This window comes from Vulpes lagopus, chromosome 6, assembly GCF_018345385.1.
Source record: "Vulpes lagopus strain Blue_001 chromosome 6, ASM1834538v1, whole genome shotgun sequence".
NCBI classification, from domain to species: domain Eukaryota; kingdom Metazoa; phylum Chordata; class Mammalia; order Carnivora; family Canidae; genus Vulpes; species Vulpes lagopus.
The window spans coordinates 115275262-115296828 of record NC_054829.1 but is presented as its reverse complement, the minus strand read 5'-3'; the positions used below and the strand labels follow the sequence as shown (position 1 = coordinate 115296828).

The following is a 21567-nucleotide window of genomic DNA, read 5'->3' as shown; positions in this document are numbered from 1 at the left end:
CTATCCAGCTTCTTCGGCTCTCAGGAATCAAAGTTTCCGGGATGCTGCTATAAAGTAAGCTAGATATATTCCATTATGCTGAAATAATAATTATTTCTTAGTAGTGGCAGTCAAGCAAATTCTAGTCTATCAAATTGTTCATTTCTGTTAGCTGCAGGAAGAAGGGCATCAGAGGGGAGGGATTAAGGGTTGTGAGTAGAGGTCTCATTCAGTTTAGTCAACCATGTCCGTGTTGGTTTTAAAAAGGTTCACTGAGTTTTGATTTTGATCTATCTGGCCATCTTTTGTAGTTATATGCTTCATCTGCTATTAGTAACTAATCTGAGCTCCTGCTTTCCATCCCCAACTTCTTGGATTCCATCCAGACAATCATCTGGATATCTGAGGTTCAGATTATTTGATGAAATTTAAGAAGGCCTGGTCTTACTTCTAAACTACTAGCTAGTTGGGAGGAAGAGTTGAGGATTCAGTCTCAGAATCATCATTTGTTTTCAAAGTTTAGAGATCATTATCTAAACCGTTCAAAAAATTGAGGTCCATCCAGGGTGGTGAAGCATTGCCTTAGATTACCATCTAGTTAGCACTACAACTTAAAAGTCAGGTTTCTTAGCTCTTAGTCAAGTATTCAATTACAATACAATTGAGCAATGAGGATGAGAAATAAGAACTCCTTCTTAGAAATTATGATGGCTTTCCTGAGAGATATTATAGAGGACAAATGTTTGGGCTCTGCAGTAAGATCCACCTGGATTTACATCCTTTCTCTGCTTATGTAAAAAAAATTAAAAAGGTTTATTCTTATATGAGAATAGCATCTACTTCACAATATTATTGTGAAGACTAAATGCAATAATGCAGCTAGTGAATTTAACACCTTGCTTTGCACATAGTAACTCTCAATTACTGCAGATATCTTATATGGAAAACTTCAGAACACATGGCAAAAAAAACAACAACCACCTGTTTGTTTGTTTGTTTGTTTGTTTGTTTCAACCACCTGTTTTTGAAAAAGGAAGTTAAATTTACTTTTTGAGTAAGCTCACTGTGAGAAAATTACTTCTCACATTCTCATAAAAAAGAAAAGCATATTCTCTTCAAAAAATATTTTTAGTTGTATGAATCTATTTTTGATAGCACTCCAAGAAAGATAAAATTAAAGTCAAATGATGGTTTGAGTAGAGGTGATCTCATAGCTATAGTAATGATGCTTTAGAAATAAAACTGATGTTCACTTCATTTCAAATTATTGCAAATGTTTTCATTTGACTTTCCCACTATTTCAAGCACTTAAGTATAAACATACTATGTTTCCCAAATGCTTGAATTCCCTGATGTACATTGTCAAAGAGATAAGGGAAAACAACTTCTTACAGAGTTCTTTTTGTGAGGGAGAAGGGCACCAAACAAATCCTCAGAGGAAGCAAAGCCTTTCACCGGTACTTGACATCAAAAGAGCTTGCCTACCTGAGGCTTCCTATTAGAACACTGAGACATGTAGATGATGGTATCCTTGACAATATCCCTATAGCAGTGTGCAGTAGAGAGTGATCCATAATTACCCAATTATCTACAGGATCTTTGGTGAAAGTCAGTTTGAATGCCAAAATGGAACTCAATGAAAACATTCGGCAGGTGTAGTAAATATATAACTCTGCTGAAGGTTTAGACAAATGACCGAATTATACAATTTTCCAGTGATCTCACCTGATTCAAGAGTGGGAATCCAGGCCCACTTTTAATATGATAAAAGTTTATATTTAAATGTTGTGCTGGGGATCCCTGGGTGGCGCAGTGGTTTGGCGCCTGCCTTTGGCCCAGGGCGCGATCCTGGAGACCCGGGATCGAATCCCACGTCAGGCTCCTGGTTCATGGAGCCTGCTTCTCCCTCTGCCTGTGTCTCTGCCTCTCTCTCTCTCTCTGTGACTATCATAAATAAATAAAAATTAAAAAAAAAGAACATTTAAAAAAATAAATAAATAAATGTTGTGCTGAAGAGTCTAGTAATAAATAATAATTAGACATCAACAAATAATTTACCTTGTGATTTTGGACAAAATGCTTAACCTATAAAATAATTAAACCTCTCTAAAAACCTCTGTTTTATGAAAAAATGACCTTGGAAACAAGAATAATATTATACATGTATAATCCTTAGTCAAATTTCAAGAAAGAATAAAAATAATTGTGTGATGGTACTTTTCTGGCTCTCAGTGAGTCTATGTGTCTCTTTATGCTATGGTGCAATTCTTTGAGACATTTGTGTGCACATTTCTGCAAGAACCATATTGACTTCTGCCATATTGAAGTGAGAATTTTCTCTCTGAATATCCAGAGAAGTTGATGTACCAAGAGTCCTTTCATTTCAAAATCTTTTAATATCTGAAATTCTAGTGAATTTGTTGTCAACTCCATGAAATGCTTTGGGACAAAAAAACAAAACAGGAAAGTTGTCTTCAAGATCATGTATGTAGGGCAGCCAGGTGGCTCAGTGGTTTAGCGCCGTGATCCTGGAGACCCAGGATCGAGTCCCACGTCGGGCTCCCTGCATGGAGCTTGCTTCTCCCTCTGCCTGTGTCTCTGCCTCTCTCTCTCTGGTCTCTCATCTCTCATGAATAAATAAATAAAATCTTTTTTAAAAAAAAGATCGTGTATGTATTCAAAGTACATAATGCAACTGTAACTTTATATCAAAACTAAAATATTCTTAACCCTTTAGAAAGTTTGCAACTTGCCCAAGTGTCTACCTGCAGAACTAATGTAAGCAATCATTTCTGTTACCTCAGGATGGTGCCTCTCCACTGGTGTCTGCTGTGGCTGCTATTACCACTCAGCTCAAGGACTCAGAAGCTACCCACTCGAGATGAAGAACTTTTTCAGATGCAGATCCGTGACAAGGCATTTTTTCATGATTCATCAGTAATTCCAGATGGAGCTGAAATTAGCAGTTATCTCTTTCGAGACACACCCAAAAGGTATTCTCTCTGCAGTACTTTCTTTATCAAAAGTTCATTTATTCATTTTTGACTCTAAAAAGCAAAGTAACAAAAAAAATAAAAATTAAAATTAAAAAAATAAAAATAAAAATAAAAAGCAAAGTAACCATTTAGACTCAGAATAAATAATTGGCAGTCAACCTCTGAATAGTATTGCCTATTTTCTCTAAGAAAAGAAAATGACAATGCAACATCTAATCATTAAGTAGAAGCTGTTTGATCTTTTCTCATTGTGATCTCTTTTGGGATGGAGAGGGCAATTTTTGCAGTTCTTACATTTTGGAATGATTATTTTCTTAACTTTGGGATAGTAGGAAATTTCTAAGAAGGATTCTTTAGGATCAAGATGAAATTAATCAAGAACAGGTTTCAAAACAGGGGCATAGGAAGACCCTGAACTCACCTCCTCCCCTTGCACAACAAATCTACAGCTATATAGAGAACAATTCTCTCTGAAGAAGATCTGAAAACTAGCTGAATAGTTCCATCATACAAAGGATAAAAAGGCCACACAGGGATGGATAGGAGAGGCAGAGGCATGATCTTGCCAAAAACTCTACCCCTCTAGTATGGCAACTTACAAACAGGGAGATTCTGAAAAATACAGAACACATCCTTAAGGAGCAAGGGGTCTGAGCCCCACATCAGGCCCCCCAACCCTTGGGACCTACACCAAAGGTACAAGCCTCAAAAACATCTGGCTTATGTCCAGGACACCCAAAAGGCTATGAGAAACTGATTCCACTTTTCTTTCTTTCTTTCTTTCTTTCTTTCTTTCTTTCTTTCTTTCTTTCTTTGACTTATTTATTTGAGAGAGAGAGAGAGAGAGAGAGAGCAAGGAAGCAGAGGTAGGGACAGAGGGAAAGAATCTCAAGCAGACTCCCCACTGAGTATGGAGCCCAATACAGGGTTCAAACTCACAACCCTGAGATCACAACCTGAGCCAAAACAAGAGTTGGATGCTCAACTGACTCAGCTACCCAGGCACCCCCTAAAACTCCACTCTTAAAGGGCATATGCACAGACTTACTCACCCCCAGGCCCAGTACAAACACAGCAAGTTGAAAAATGCCTAGACTGCTTGCAAAGGAGATTACTGGCTAATCTTAAAATGTCTGCTGGAAGGTAAGGGGTCTCCTGGAACTCTTCAAGGCATGGAAGTGCTGGCAGGTATCATTTTTGCACTCTCCTTCTACCTTACTAGCACTGTTTACCCCATATCACTGCTACAGTCCCACATTACTAACCCTGGCAGGTGGGCTTGCCCCAGCCTGGCACTCCACCACAGCCCAAACAAAGCCATCGGTATGCACAGGCCACACAGGGGATGCCTTGTGAATTCCCAACTCTGCTGACCAGAGTGGTTACACATCTAAGCCCCATGGTACTGAAATAATCAGAGAAACAGTTCTCTGCAGGTTACCACCATGAGGATACCACAGAGATGAAGACTGAGAGTCGTCTCAGTCTTCTTGTGACCAATCCTTTAAGACTGGGAGAGATAGTTCTTTCACCTAATACATAGAAATCAACAGAGAGAGCAAAATGAAAGAACAAAAAACAAACAAAAGATCAGAGGAATATGTTCCAAGTGAAAGAACAAGATAAAACCCCAGGGAGGAAAAAAAAATAAATAAAATTTAAAAAACTTAATGAAACAGAGATAAGTAATTTACATGATAAAAATTTCATAGTAGTGGTCATAATGATGCTCACCAGTGTTGGGAGAAGAATGAATGAACACAAAGGGAATTTTAACAAAGAAATAGAAAAATGTAAGAAAATACTAGACATAAGTCATAGATCTTAAAAATGTAATAACCAAACTGAAACATACTATAGGGGTTCAGCGACAGACTAGATGAAGCATAAGAAAAGTTCAGTAACCCAGAATACAGGGCAGTGGAACTCACCTAAGCAGAACAGGAACAAGAAAAAATAATTAGAAAAAGTGAAGGTCTTTTAAGAAACCTATAGGACAATGTCTGATGGAACAACAGTTGCATACTAGAGGTCCCATAATGAAAAGAGAGAGAGAAAAGAACAGAAAACTTATTTGAAAATATAATAGTTGAAAACTGCCCTAACCTGGAAGACAAAATATGCATCCATGTCCAGGAAACCCATAGTTCAAAATAAGATGAACCTGAAGAGATCCACACTAAGATATATTACATTAAAATGTCAAAATTCAAAGATAAAGAGAGAATCTTAAAACCAAAAGAAAAAACATGTTACAAATAAGGGAGCCCCCACAAGATTACCAGCAGATTTTTCAGCAGAAACTTTGCATGTCAGTAGGGAATGATATGATATATTCAAAGTGCTGAAAGCAAAAAACTCCCACCAAGATAACTCACCCAGCACAATTTTCAAAATTGAAGAGAGCTAGAGTTTTCCAGACAACCAAAAACCAGGGAGTTCACCACCACTAACCCATTCTTACAAGAAATGTTAAAGAAATGTCTTTAAATAAATAGAGCACTAACTAGTACCAAGAAAACATGAAAGTAAAAATTTCCCTGGTAAGGTTAAATATATATTAAAGGTAGTAAACACTACCTTTTTAAAAAAAAGATTTTATTTATTTATTCATGAGAGACACAGAGATAGAGAGGCAGGCTCCATGCAGGGAGCCTGACATGGGACTCGATCCTGTGTCTCCAGGATCACTCTCTGGGCTGAAGGCAGCTCTAAATCATTGAGCCACCTGGGCTGCCCGTAAACACTACCTTTAATCACTTTTAAAGCTAGCATGAAGATTAAAAGACAAAAGTAGTAAAAAATAACTAAGACTACAATAATTATTTAGAGTATGTATACAAAATGATGTAAAATGTGGCATCAAAAGCATAAAATGTGGGACTGGGAAGTAAAAATATAGAATTTCAGAATGTGTTCATACTTAACTTGATACCAACTTAAAGTAGACTGGTATATATACATAGGCTTATATTTGTAAGTCTTATGGTGACCATAAAGCAAAAACCTACGGCATATACAAAAAAGATAATGAAAATGAAATCTAAACATAACACTAAATAAAGAAAGCCTTCAAACCACAAGGATAGAAAGCAAGAGAAGGAGAAAGAACTGAAGAGACCTATAAAATAGCCAGAAAACAATGAACAAAATGGTAGTAAGTATACACCTACTTATAATTACTTTAAACATAAATGGACTAAATTATCTGGTCAAAAGACATGGAGTGGCCGAATGGATTGTTTTTTTGTTTGGTTGGTTGTTTTTCATTCTATATGTTCCCTAAAGAAACCTCACTTTAGATGTAATGACCCACACAGATTGAAAACAAAGGGATGGAAAAAGATGTTCCATGCAGATAGAAACCAAAAGAAAATTGGGGTAATTGTGCTTATACCATACAAAATAGACTTTAAAACAAAATACTATAATAAAAGACAAAGATAGGCATTACATAATGACACAAAGGTCCATCTAGCAAGAATATATAACATTTGTAAATATATTAAACAAAATTTTAACATTTGTAAACATTTATACCCAATATAGATAGGAGCACCTTAAATATATAAACAAATATTAACAGACCTACAGGGAGAAATTGACAGCAATACAATTAGAGTAGGGGGACTTAGCACTCCATATTCATTAATGGCTAGATCATCCAGATGGAAAATCAATATGGAAACACTGGCCTTAAATGACACATTAGACCAGATAGATTTATTAGATATATACAAAACATTCCATCCATAAGCAACAGAATATACATTCTTCTCATGGAACATTCTTAGGGATAAATCATATGTTAGGCCAAGAAAAAGTCTCGATAAATTTAAGAAGATTGAAATTACATTAAACATCTTTTTAGACCATAATTGTATGAAATCAGAAGTCAATCACAAAAGGAAAACTGGAAAAATCACATGTATGTGGATACTTAAAAACATGCTACTGAACAACTAGTAGGTCAATGAAAAAATAAAATAAAAAGATACTTTGAGGCAAATGAAAGTGGAAATGTAACACACCAAAATTTATGCGCTATAGCAAAAGCAGTTTTAAGAGGGAAGTTAATAGTGATACAGAGCTACCTCAATAAATCAGAAAAACCTCAAATAAATAATCTAATTTTACCGTTAAAAGGGCTAGAAAAATAGGGATAAATGAAGCCCAGAGTTAAAAGAAGGAAGAAAATAATAAATACCAGATTGGAAATAAATAAAATAGAGACTAGAGAGACAATGGGAAAGATCAATGAAGCTAAGAGGTTGTTCTTTGAAAAAATAAACAAAATTGATAAACTTTTAGCTCCACTCACTAAGAAAAAAAGAGAGGACTCAAAATCAGAAACAAAAGGGAGTAAGTTACAACTGATATCAAAGAAATACAAAGGACCTACTATGAGACTAGTAAGAAGAATTATATGCCAAAAAATTGGACAAACTAGAAAAAAGTGGATAAATCTGAAGAAACATACAATCTCTAAGACTGAACCATGAGGAAATAGAAAATCTGAATAGACTAGTTACTAGCAAGAAGATTGCTAGTCCCAACCAACAGAAGTCCAGGACCAGAAGACTTCATTGGTGAATTCTGCTAAACATTCAAAGAATATCTAATACCTATCTTCCTCAAAATATTTCAAAAAATTGAATAGGATGGAATATTTCCAAACTGACTTTATGAGGCCAACACTACCCTGATATTGAAACCAGATGAGGACACCAAAAAAAAGAAAATTGCAGGCCAATATCCCTAATGAACTTACATGCAGAACCTCTCAACAAATATTAGCAAACCAAATTCAACAATATATTAAAAATATCATACACCACCATCAGGTAGGATTTATTCCAGGGATGCAAGGATGCATCACAAATCAATAAGTGTGATACCACATTAACCAAAAGAAAGATAAAAAATCATATAACCACCTCAAAATATGCAGAAAAAGCATTTGGTAAAATTCAACATCTATTTATGATAAAATTCTCTATAGAGCATGTATAGAGGGAAAGTACCTGAATATGATAAAGGCCATATATGACAAGCCCACAGCTAACATCACACTCAATGGTGAAAAAAATGGTGAAGGCTTATTCTCTAAGATCAAGGATAAGACGAGGATGCCTGCTCTTGCCACGGACATTTAGTGTGGTACAAGGAATCCTAGCCCAACCAATTAGGAAGAAAATGATATAAAAAGTGTTCATATTGGAAAGGAGGAAGTAAAACTGTCACCTTTTGCAAACAACATGATTTTATATATAGAATACCCTGAAGATTCCACCAAAAGAAATTGTTGTGACTAATAAATTCAGGAAAGTTGAAGGATACAAAATCAGTATACGAAAATCTATTGTGTTTTTATACACTGATAATGAACTACCAGAAAGAGAAATTAATAAAAATAATCCCATTTACAATTGCATCAAAAAGAATGGAATATTCAATGTTGGAATTCTCTCAATAAAGTTTTCCAAACTTTTAAAAAAAACACAATGGAATACCTACGAATGAAGTTAACCAAGGAAGAAAAAGACCTGTGCACTGAAAATTGACATTGGTGAAAGAAACTGAAGAAGACACACATAAATGGAAACATATTCTGTGTTCATGAATTGGAAGAATTAATACTGTCAAAATGTCCATACTACTCAAAGCAAGCTATAGTTTCGGTGCAATCCCTATCAAAATTCTAATGGCATTTTTCACAGAAATAGAACAAAGAATCCTAAAATGTGTATGGAACCACAAAAGACCCTGAAAACCAAAGCAATCTCGAGAAAGAAGAACAAAGCCGGAGGTATTATGTTTCCTGTTTTTGAACTGTACTATAAAGGTATAGTAATCAAAATAGTATGGTATTGGCATAAAAACAGATACATAGATCCATGGAACAAAATAGACAACCCAGAAATAAACCATGAATATATGGTCAATTAATTTATGGCAAAAGAGCCAAGAATATACAATAGGAAAAGGAGTTTAACAAATATTGGGAAAACTGGACACCCACATGCCAATGAATGAAACTGGATCACTAAACCAATCATAGGTGGTAAGCTCCTTAATATTGGTCCCATCAATGTTTTGGGTTTTTTTTTTTTTCTCCTTTAAAAGAAAAAAAAAATTGGCTCCAGAGGCAAGGGTAACAAAAGCAAAAATAAGTGGGACTACATCAAACTAAAAGGTTTCTGCATAATGATGGAAATCATTAACAAAATAAAAAGGCAACCTAATGAATGGGAGAAGATATTTGTAAATTATATACCTAATAAAGGGTTAAAATCCAAAACATATAAAGAATGCATATGACCTATAAATAAAAACACGACACACCTGATTAAAAAATGACTAACCTTCTTTGAATGTTTAGTAGAATTCACCAATGAAGCCATCTGGTCCTGGACTTCTGTTGGTTGGGACTAGCAATCTTCTTGTTAGTAATTAGTCTATTCAGTCTATTATTTATTTTTTAATCAGGTTAGTCTATTCAGTCTATTAACCTTCTAATCTAAATGATTAGAAGAGGATATGATAGACATTTTTGCAAAGAAGACATACGTATGGCCAACAGGTATATGAAAAGATGCTCAATATCACTAATCATCAGGGAAATCCAAATCAAAAACATAATGAGATGCCACCTCACACCTGTCAGAATTACTATTATGTAAAAGGCAGTAAATAACAAATATTGGCAAGAACGTGGAGAAAAGGGAATCCTTGTGCACTATGAGTGGAAATATAAATTGGTACTGCCACTACAGAAAACAGTAATAGATTCCTCAAAAATCTGTAGAACTATTATATGACCCAGTAATTCCACTTCTGGGTATCTCTCCAAAGAAAATGAGATGTTATGTAGAGCATAATGACTACAGTCAATAATATTATGCTGCAGATTATGTAACTTTATACGGTTACAGAGGGAAAGTAGACTACTGAGATGATCATTTTACAGGATATACATACATCAAATCATTATTTTTGTACATTTGAAACTAACATATTTCAATTGTATCTCAACAAAAAGAAGCTAAAAGATATGTGACATTGAATGAATACATATGATTCCTCAAGGGTTTACATTGTCTTAGAAGGATAGTCTTTTGGGGGTGCCTGGGTGGCTCAGTCAGTTAAGCTTCCAACTCTTCATATTAGCTCAGGTCTTGATCTCAGGGTTGTGAGTTTGAGTCTTGCATTGGGCTTCATGCTGGCCATGGAGCCTACTTAAATTAAAAAAAAAAGATAATATTTTTTTAACAATATGATTATATTCTGAGAATATTAAAACAAACTTTAGTAAAAAAAACTATTACTGTTGGGACTCTTGGGTGGCTCAGTGGTTGAGCGTCTGCCTTTGGCTCAAGGCATAATCCCAGGACTCTGGGATCGAGTCCCACATCAGACTTCCTGCATGAAGCCTGCTTCTCCCTCTGCCTATGTCTCTCTCTCTCGCTCTGTCTCTCATGAATAAATAAATAAAATCTTTAAAACAAAACCATTACTGTTCATTTACCTTTACTCCATCAACAAATTGGGCTTACATATTATTTTGACCTTCAAAAATTATATATAATTGTTTATTCTTTCCTGGCTTTTTTCCCCACAAATAATGATTGAGGGCTTTGAGATCTACATTCAGGTGAAATGTCACTTCACACTGAGTTGAGAGTTGCAGCAACAATAGAAACATCATTTCTAGGAGTGAAATATGCAGTGGGAGGCACTCATAGACATTGTTGATACTACAACTAACGAAATTCCTGATAACATTTAGCAGCTGTGAATAGCTTTTGTTTTCATTAATTATGCTTATGTTTACACACAAATTTCAAAGGCTAAATGTTTCATGGGGTGTTTATCCCTCAGCTTTGGCCTTATAATTTGGGGCCATGTTTTCTTAGTTATTCATTACATTTCTGTCTCCCTCACCAGCCAGTAAATATCTGGAGCACATAGATCATGCCCTATTATCTCTGATTGCTGTTCTCTTCACCAAGTGCTTTGTGTATGTAGCCAACAAATGTTTGTTAAATTGTTAAAGTTTGTTCAGATTATCTTTTATACCTAACCATAAGTGCTTCCATATGAAAACGTTGAGTTAGAGGCACTCCTTGCTGTTTCATATGTATAATGAGTACCTTGTGGAACGCAAGAATTGTTTTGTCATTGGTTGCCTATAGCCTGTATTTAAGTTAGTAAGGCACAGTTACTTTGGGAAATAAGCTACTTTTTGTGTGAAATGAGAACAGAAGGTAGCAGATGAACCGACACATTGATTTCTACTTCAGTAGGTAGCTCTGCTAGCCACGTGAAACTCAAAACCTAGAAGTTTTGAGCACTTTTTTACTTACATGATGCCAAACATTATTTTGTTGTACCTATTTCTTTGTAATATAGACAGTTTCAGTTGTGTGTCTGTTGTTAATATATCTCATGCAACCTGGCCAAATGAACAAAATTCTATTCTCCAAAAAGTAGACTCAATTGAAAATTAAGTCATCTGACACCTGTCTTGAAAAATGCTTATGATATGTATAACTTCCTACACAGTAAATACTTCAGTCATCTAGCTATTTTGTCTAGATGACATCTAAATTTATTATTTTATGAATATGTTGTTTTTACTTTTATAGAGTCTTTTTTTGTCTCTTCTCACTGCCCTACCCCCACCCTCCTTCTTTTCATTCATTTTTGAATGGTGTGTGTGTGGGGTGGGGGGGAAGTACTTATAGTGCCATTCAGGTTCTGTATCTTTAGATAGAAGCAGACTGTAGGTGTAAGTATCCTGGAGCTGCAATAATAGGTTGGTGTTAAGATTCTTGAGTTCTCCTCATTAATTTAGTAATTGATCATTTCAAAATATTTATCAAGTACCTACCACATGCAGAAATCAGTTCTAAATGCTGGGAACACAATGACAAGGCAAATCAACCCTAAGTGGTGCTTTATAGAGAAAATGACAATAAAATAATACAAATATACAGGCACAAATTTCAGTGAGTGCTCCAGGTGAAAAGCACAGGACTCTCTGAGAGCGTATGAGAACCTGACCCCGAATTAGGAGTCAGAAAAGGCAGTCCTAAAGAAGCGACACTTGAGTATAAGTAAGCGCAGGGGGTGGCATTTCAGGCATATAAAACAAAATCCCAGAGGTTCCAACATGGGGTGGATTCTGGGAAACTAGGGGAGCCCCATGTGTTTCAGAGCACAGAAGATGAGAGGTCAGTGAAGTAGGCAAGGGCCCCAACACTGAGGAAGTTTTAGCCTCTGCAAACAATGAAAGACTTTTCCCCAAAAAGCTGAAGTCTAAATGTATTCATCAATTCATTCACCAAATACTTATTAAGAATTACTTTAGTCTCTAAGTCTTCATCAATGAACTGAATATCCTGAGCTCTTATGCCTTCCATTCTAGTTAGAGGAGATGGAAAAATAAAAAGGTAAACAAAGAAACATATAATATGCCAGGTAGTGATAAGTGCTTTGAAGACAAATGAAGTGTGAAAGAGAACTTCATGGGCAGGAAGGTGATATTTTCCATAAGGTGTCAGAGTAGTTCTGTTAAATGATTAAAAACTAAACCAGGGATTTTTTTTTTCCCAGTGACTCTTGCTTGCAAGTCTTAAAATGAATGATCTCAGTCTGAATTGGCTCACTTTTCCCCAGGTACTTTTTTGTGGTTGAAGAAGACAATACTCCATTATCAGTCACAGTGACTCCCTGTGATGCACCTTTAGAGTGGAAGCTGAGTCTCCAGGAGCTGCCAGAGGAGGCAAGCGGGGAAGGCTCGGGTAAGCAGCATGATCAGTTTGGCCCCAGACCTCTGAACGAATAGCTAAAGGACCTATGAAATATACAGACCTCTGTCTGTACAAAAAAGCAGCGCAGATGCATAGGTGAAAAAGCTGGAGACTTCACAATGGAGATGAGAGAAATGACAGATGGCACCAAATGACAGTGATTTTGGTAACATAACCAGTTAAGGGAGACAGACATGGAGCCCAAAAGAGTGAGAAATGGAGAGGTTTGGACTAGCCTCTCTAGCCGTGGTTTGCAATCTCACCCAAACATTGGCATCAGCACTGGGAGCTTTAAAAACGACTGGTGCCTGGATCCCACCCTTAGAGGTTCTGATTTAATTGCCCTGGAGTGTGGCCTGGACATAGGGCTATTAAAATCTCCCCCTTGGTGATTCCAATATGCAGCCAAGATAGCTAGGGAATAAAGGATGATGCCAAAAAGAGGAGTTAAAAGGCATTTCTCACCATTGAAATTCGAGGATGACTAGAAAATCAGTAGGGGGTATGTTAGGCATTTAAAGAAGTTGCAGATTGTGGAAAGCAGATACCAAGATTCAGGGAAATGAGAAAAGCCCCTGTGAGGTCCCAAGGTGACCTGCTCCCTTTAAGGGGCAAAGGTATCACAGCTTAAAGGTGAAGGCTTGTGACTGGTGCCATGCAAAGGATGCTAGCAAGCTGCTCTACTCACAGTGATGAGATGACAGAGGGAGTTGGAACTAGGAAAATATAGGAAGTACATCATCAAGGGAGACAGAGAACAAATAACTGCATGAGATTGTTCGTTTCATGATTTGGGAATATGAAATTCTACATCCCTCACCGAGCTTGCAGTATTAAGCTGAACAAGGTACATTCCCACTCTCACTGCTCGGTCCTTCATCAGGTCCTCTACACTTATCTGGTATCTATGTGATATCTAATATTAACAATAAAAAAGGTAGAAAAATTAGTTTTTCAATACATCCCTCCTATTATTCCTAGGCATGTGTTCTCCATGCTGAAAATTAGGTACTCTTACTGGTGCTTTATATTTTAATGAGAAACTATCCAGTCCAAGTAACAAGTGAAATGGCCGGCCATCAAAAAGCAATCAGATTGAATCCTTTTGATAAGCAGATTGACAGTAGGGATTAATCTCTAAAAGGTTTACAGTCTTTGATCTAAAACTTCCAGTAATTGAAGTCTATCCTGAAGCCTAAATTTAAATATTTAAATTCGGGAAAACACACACACACACATATATATGTATATAGGCATCATCTTAAATGGTCAAAAATTGACCAACAGTATTATTTATATATTTATGAAAATATTGTTTTATAAAATTATTTTATTATATAATAAAACTAAGCAAGAAAGACAGGATTCAAAAATGGAGGTTGTCTGGGAACATATATGTATGAGAATAAATGTTATTAAGTTATAGAGAAAGATGAAAAAGAATAATATCAATTGCATAAAATATGTAAAGGACGGAATGGAAATTAATCAAAATAGGGATGCCTGGGTGGTTTAGTGGTTGAGCGTCTTCCTTTGGCTCAGGTGATCATCCCGGGTCTGGGATAGGGTCGCGTATTGGGCTCCCTGCAGGGAGCCTGCCTCTCCCTCTGCCCGTGTCTCTGCCTCTCTCTCGAATAAATAAATAAAATCTTTAAAGAATAAAGAAAAGGAATTAAAATACTAATAAAGTACTGTCTCAGGATCATGAATTAATGGATGAATCTTTCTCTTGTTCTTTTTCTTTATTTCCCAATTATGTCCTGGGAATAATTGTTTTTTTAAGATTTATTTATTTATTTATTTATTTATTTATTTGAGAGACAGAGAGGGAGAGAGCTCAAATGGGGAAAGGTGCCATGGGAGAGGGAGAGGGAAAGAGAATCCCAAGCAGACTCTCTGCTGAGCAGGGAGCCAGACTTGGGGCTCAGTCCCAGGACCCCAAGATCATGGCCTGAGCCAAAAATCAAGAATCCACCCCTGAACCAACTGAGCAACGCAGGCCCCACATTATCATTTTTATAACAGAGAACATAAAAAGATAGCGTTAAAGACAGAATTGAAGGTCGGCAAGCCATGGCACATACCCTGATGTGTAGCTTGTGCTTCTCTCATGTCTTCTAGGTGACCCAGAGCCTCTGGAGCAGCAGAGGCAGCAGATCATTAATGAGGAAGGCACAGAATTATTCTCCTACAAAGGCAATGATGTGGAGTATTTTATATCTTCTAGTTCTCCGTCTGGTTTATACCAGTTGGAGCTTCTTTCAACAGAGAAAGACACACATTTCAAAGTGTATGCCACCACAACCCCGGAGTCTGATCAACCCTACCCCGAATTACCTTATGACCCACGAGTAGATGTTACCTCCCTGGGACGCACCACGGTCACTTTGGCCTGGAAACCGAGCCCCACGGCCTCTTTGCTGAAACAGCCCATTCAGTACTGTGTGGTCATCAACAGAGAGCACAATTTCAAGAGTCTCTGTGCAGTGGAAGCCAAAGTGAGTGCAGATGACGTTTTTATGATGGCTCCAAAACCCGGGCTGGACTTCAGCCCCTTTGATTTCGCCCATTTTGGGTTTCCTTCAGATAATTCGGGGAAAGAGCGCAGCTTCCTCGCAAAGCCTTCTCCCAAACTGGGGCGGCACGTCTACGCGAGGCCCAAGGTGGACATTCAGAAAATCTGCATAGGAAACAAGAACATCTTCACCGTCTCGGATCTGAAACCCGACACGCAGTACTACTTCGACGTCTTCGTGGCCAACAGCAACAGCAACACGAGCACCGCGTACGTGGGCACTTTTGCCAGGACCAAGGAAGAAGCCAAACAGAAGACAGTTGAGCTGAAAGATGGGAAGGTGACAGACGTGTTCGTCAAAAGGAAGGGGGCCAAGTTTTTACGGTTTGCCCCAGTCTCTTCTCACCAAAAAGTCACTTTCTTCATTCACTCTTGCCTGGATGCTATCCAGATCCAAGTGAGAAGGGATGGGAAACTTCTCCTGGCTCAGAATGTGGAAGGCATTCGACAGTTCCAGCTTAGAGGAAAGCCGAAAGCCAAGTATGTCATTCGACTGAAAGGACACAAGAAAGGAGCGTCCTTATTGAAAATCCTGGCCACCACGAGGCCTAGTAAGCAGCCGTTCCCGTCTCTTCCCGAAGACACAAGAATCAAAGCCTTCGACAAGCTCCGCACCTGTTCTTCGGCCACTGTGGCTTGGCTGGGCACTCAGGAGAGGAACAAGTTCTGCATCTACAAAAAGGAAGTGGATGATCACTACGATGAAGACCAGAAGAAGAGAGAGCAAAACCAATGCCTCGGACCAGACACGAGGAAGAAATCGGAAAAAGTCCTCTGTAAATATTTCCACAGTCAAAACCTACAGAAAGCAGTGACCACGGAAACAATTAAAGGACTTCTGCCTGGAAAGTCTTACCTGCTGGATGTTTATGTCATTGGACATGGGGGGCACTCAGTGAAGTATCAGAGTAAGGTGGTGAAAACCAGGAAGTTCTGTTAGTTACCTCGTGGGGAGGCAGATTATTACATGGACCTGCAGGAGAGACATGGAATCACTTTAAGGGTAAACCGACTACCCCCACGGCTCAGAGAAGTTGTGAGCGGTACTCGTGCTGGGGAAGGAAGGCTATCACCTTGTGTAGATTGCTGTTTATAGGAGTCACTGCTGAGACTTGTTCTAGTGTGCCCCATGGTACCTACTGTGCGTCTGCTGCCCGTTGATGTCAAAGATAGAGGGCACCTTGAAGGAACTGCCATCCCTTGCTTTGACCACTGCATGAACTGCTTCTAAATTATTTTATTACCTAAAAGTTTAAAATATGCCATTCGTTGCACACATCAACAAATGCAAATCATTCCTCTCTATAGATGCTAGGATATATATAAATTATTTTATAAAGTCTTGTTTTAAATGTCAGTGTTTCTATGATTGTAAACTATTAAATTCTTTTCCTGTTAAAGTACAGATCTAATCTAAGTATATTACGTGGACGGCCCTCTAGTCAGTTATATTGCTATTGTAAATTCTTATCTGTTGAGTAAAATGTTTAAATACTGTATGTATCTCATGTACAAAGTTGACATACATTATATCCATGTACATAAAATTAAAGATATTAGATTATATACGGTTCATTTTCCCAAGCAGCTACCATGGTGTATTCAATTTCTCTTCTGTTCACAAAACTGTGCTCTCATATAATTTGGCACCAGCATCAACCCTCTTCTTAACAGTGAAAATTACATACTGCATCTCCCTAAAGTTATGGTGGCATTAGAGACAGTTACTACAGTTTGTATCCGGACACTCACTGGAGCCAGGTGTCCTGAGAGTTGAGGGACCTCCAACAGACCCGTTTTAAAAGACCGGGTTCAGCCAAATACCGTAGCTCGATAAGGATTCAACAAATTGTTCTTAACGACCTAAAATATATTACATTTATCTTAAAAATAAGCATCTGTTTTAAGTACAAAATTGGGATTTCCCAAGTATTTTCCATCTGCTTGAATGTTAGCAAAATAACCATTTTCGTGTCTGTCTGAAGCAATCTAGCAACCACCAGTTAGGATTTTATTTGGTAATGAGGAGACGATAGAAGGTACTGTTTGATAACATTCACAGTCTGATACTTTGATTTTTCACGAATTTTTGCCAAGTAACTTAGGCAAACAATAACAAGAACCATTTAGCAAAGACTGCTCGAAGGGCATCTTTAGATAATTTCATTCTCCACAGTTCTATACATGAGCTGTCATGAGAACATTAGATTAGGATCAGAAGAGTATAGAATTTACAATCACCTAAGCTATATAACTTTAGGAAAATCTGTTAACTCCCACTGTCCCCCTTTTCCATTTATAAATGGGGTGGTGACAGATTTGGATAAGATGACACTATAAGATATTTCGTATTATATAAGACATTGTCTTTTGTAGAATTCTACGATTCTTAAATTATAAAGTGCTCCTGTAACTACAAGTGGGGACAGATATAATCTCTTAACCGCTATATTGTCCCCTACCTGTTGGCACCACCTTTCATGTGACGAGCACACATCAGCAGCATTCCTATGGAGTATAGATTCGCTATGGTCAAGGTAATATATGTGGTGGTCATTATGATCTGATCACCTTAGGATAAAATATCTCCCCTAAGAATTTATCATCCAACTCCTTTGGGTTATGATATCAAAAGAAAATTGATCACCTCTAAAAAAAAAAAGAAAAAGAAAATTGATCACATCTATATAAAACAGTAATGATACCTGAAAGAGTTTTTAAAAAGGAAAAGGGAAAATGTGCCCAATGGCCATGTAGTCAATCATCTGGAAGAACTTTAAAACTGACAACATCCCAGAGATGTTACATCCTAAGTTATAAACATGGTGCCTTTGAAAGGAGAATCGACTTTCTCATATAACTCACAAATATGTTATTATAGAGCAATGTGCTAAATGGAACTACAGTGGATCAAAGAGTTATTACAGCTTCTGAAGGCAATGGACTTACTCTCAGATATTGCTTAATGCCTGTGAACCCCTGGGAACCCAGCCAAGTCAATTTAACCAAGCTTTTACCTTTCAGCCAGCTGTGATGGTGGTTTCTACATAGCCTGGATAAATTTGAGAATTCTTTCATGGCCCCAGTGAAATTTACCTTTTAGAACTTACAGGAAAATTAAATACACTTCGTGAAACATCTATCACTCCTAGAGAAAGGGGAAAACCTATTAAAAATAAAGATCTCATTTACTAATGTGTTAGATTTTTAGGAGCATTCAGGTGAACTGGAGACAAGAAAGAAAAAATTGTTCTTAACAAAAAACTAGAAAATAGCTAGTATGAAAGCACCACCTTGTCTACTTAAAATCCAGAATAGCTATTTTGAGAACAGGACATTGAGAATCCCAAGGAGCGCCACAATATCATTGAGGAGGGAAGAATCTTTGAGGGCATTTCATGCAAGGTCACAATCTTTATTTATCAGGTGCAAATGAAACTGAAGACTAGAGAAGTAAAAATAAAGTTCTCATGATCAAAACAGATAAATAGTGGAATTACCCAGATTCCAAAATACTTACCAGGATATAAATCACTAATTGTTGGAGGGAGACAAAGCCACTTGTGGGTCATTTCCAGAAGGAAATCAATGTTTTGTCTTATTTATTATTGCAAAGCAACTTATTCTTAAAGGTTGTTTCAGGTTTTCTTAGGAGTACGTGTGTAACCTATGACTGACAACTTCAAACTTGTAAGAAAAAAGATATGTTTAGTTATTTTCAAAGACACAAAGTATTTTAGGTTTCATGCACATACAAACTTGAGGCTATAAGATCATCATGAATTGTAAGGATAAGCATTGTATTTTTTAAATCTAAAACTATCCAGAATCTATAAAAAATATAGCAGATGATTTTCTTGGTTAAATTACTTTATAATCAGTGTCTAGATTAATTTTTAAATGTGCATGCATTAAAGGGTATGTGCTGGAAAGGTTATATTCATTTCTTATTTTCATTACTCAGAGTACATTTGAAAAAATTATGATTTGGGTATCTTGAAAAGCCAAATGAAATGACTTCAATAAAAACCATCACTTAGATAAACTTTGAAGTTTGAAATCAGCTTAATGATTCTTAATAGATTGGGAGGTCCAGAGGCATTCAATGAAACACACACACACACACACACACACACACACACACACACTTCATTTTGTATAGAATTCAAGGATTTGATGGACCTGAAGCCAATCAGGATCTCTTCCAATACTTTACCATCCCCTCTTAGAGATCATCTATTTCTACTACTTCATTTTACAGATAAATTGAGGCCCAACAAGACTAGAACCCAGATTTTTATAATCCCAGTTTAATGTTCACTCTAGGACTTCATTTTCAGCATTTCTTTACTCCAGAAAGCATACAGTGACTCATCCAGAGTTACTTCTTTGTCTCTATTCTGTGGCAGGCTTCAAAGCAAAACAAAACAAGTTAGCATCTAACTTGAAAAACAGGGTCATTTGGAGCGTCTCCAGCCACTTCCTTCCCCACTTTGATATGGTGTGATAGAGATAAAATCGTCTGGGAACTTGACTTTGGGTTCTCTCACCAGCACCAAGAGAAGTGACCACTGCCAGACTTCAGCTGTCCTCTGTTTGTAGTTGATCACAGGACCTGGGAGGCATCAGGGCACACTCATCATTGTGTTTTCCCCAGAGGATTCTGGCCAAAAAAATACACAGTAGTTTGGGATTTGGGCCTTTGCTTTTGCTTTGAAGGTAGAAAGTGGAAGAGAGGAGAACAGGAAGATGAAAAGGAGCAAGGAGAAAAGCACGGTTTTATCTAAGTTTCTATCTCGAAGGGGCCTGAGAGAACAAGGCAATGAGAGATCTACTCTAGCTTAACTTTATTAAGATTTCGGGTTCGTTTTATGTGCAAAATTATACTGGAAAATTTGACCTAGATCACCATCCACTCTATTAAAATTGGATGCACTGATTGACATTCTCATTTCCTAGGAAGGATCAATCATGGTATTTGGATAAGATTTTCAGTTCTGTTTATTCACATTCCTCTTTCTGAACCTTTAAGAAATTCCGTAATCAAAATTTAGAGGCAAAGTTACTTAGAAAGGCTTTTCGTATCTACCCTATGCCTCTTTCCAATATGTTTTTAAGTATGTTTTCAAAGCATAAAATAAATAGAAGGCTATTGATTGCCATCACAGAAAAAATTAATTGGTTCCAAGATTGAAGAGTGCATGGCCTTCAGCATAGTTACATTGCCATCTCGTCATTATTCAGCTACTACTAAAGATATGGTGGCACCAGCTGCCCCTCGAGTGTTAGAGGGAGAGAGAAGTAATGCAGGGAGGAACACCGAGTCCTAGTAAAAGACTCATTAAAAAACAGAAATAAGGATGAATGTAACTCATCATCCCATTATGCTACAGGGGAGAACTTTCAGGTAAGTGTAAGTTTCTTGAAACTTCTCAGAAATGTAAAGTTTAGATACTTCAAGCCAAGGGCACATCAAGCACCCTCCCAGGATGAGCATGTGTCCTAAGACTTCAGAATTTGACATAATATTTGAATTGAGACAAAGGTGTAATACAGAGAATTTGGAGCAGAACAGTTCTCACTTTTTCCAGAACAGTCTGGAAAAAAATAATCAGCTTATAATAAGGGATGTGATGAATGTGGCGCTTTGTTTTTGAGTCCAATATTATTGTAAGAAACTGAGTTTTAAGCAGCAATTGCAAAATGTTTTGGGTTTCTTTCTTCCTGTGTAAATACCTGCCAAGATTAATGTTGCCATAATTTGGAAATAAGCAAATCTATTTCTTATCTATAGTTAGCTCTTGATATAATCCTTCCAACTTGTGTAAATAAGGCAGCACAGACTAATACACAGTTTTTTTAATTAATTTTTTTAAGATTTTATTTATTTATTCATGAGAGTCACACACAGAGAGAGAGAGAGAGAGAGAGAGAGAGGGAGGCAGAGACACAGGCAGAGGGAGAAGCAGGCCCCATGCAGGGAGCCCAACGTGGGACTCAATCCCTGGTCTGCAGGATCACACCCTGGGCTGAAGGCGGCGCTAAACTGCTGAGCCACCCAAGCTGCCCTAAATCAATTTTTTAAAATATTTTATTTATTTATTTTAGAAAGAGAGAAAGAGTAAAGCAGCTGTGATGGGTAGAGAGAGAGGGGGAAACTAAAGCAGACTCTGCCCTGAGCTCAGAGCCCAACTCAGGGCTG

General features: G+C 37.3%; 1 protein-coding gene across 3 annotated transcripts in view; it reads left to right on the top strand.

Moving 5' to 3' along the window:
* The window catches only part of NDNF (neuron derived neurotrophic factor), a 43515-nt gene extending 24105 nt beyond the window's left edge, over positions 1 to 19410 (top strand). For all 3 annotated transcript variants that reach the window (XM_041760207.1, XM_041760208.1, XM_041760209.1), the window contains 3 exons: positions 2784 to 2972; positions 12657 to 12781; positions 14912 to 19410. In XM_041760207.1, the coding sequence (XP_041616141.1) occupies positions 2785 to 2972; positions 12657 to 12781; positions 14912 to 16305 (1707 nt within the window). In that variant the 5' untranslated portion in view covers position 2784 and the 3' untranslated portion in view covers positions 16306 to 19410. The remainder of the gene's footprint in view (positions 1 to 2783; positions 2973 to 12656; positions 12782 to 14911) is intronic.
* The last annotated feature ends 2157 nt before the right edge of the window (positions 19411 to 21567 follow it).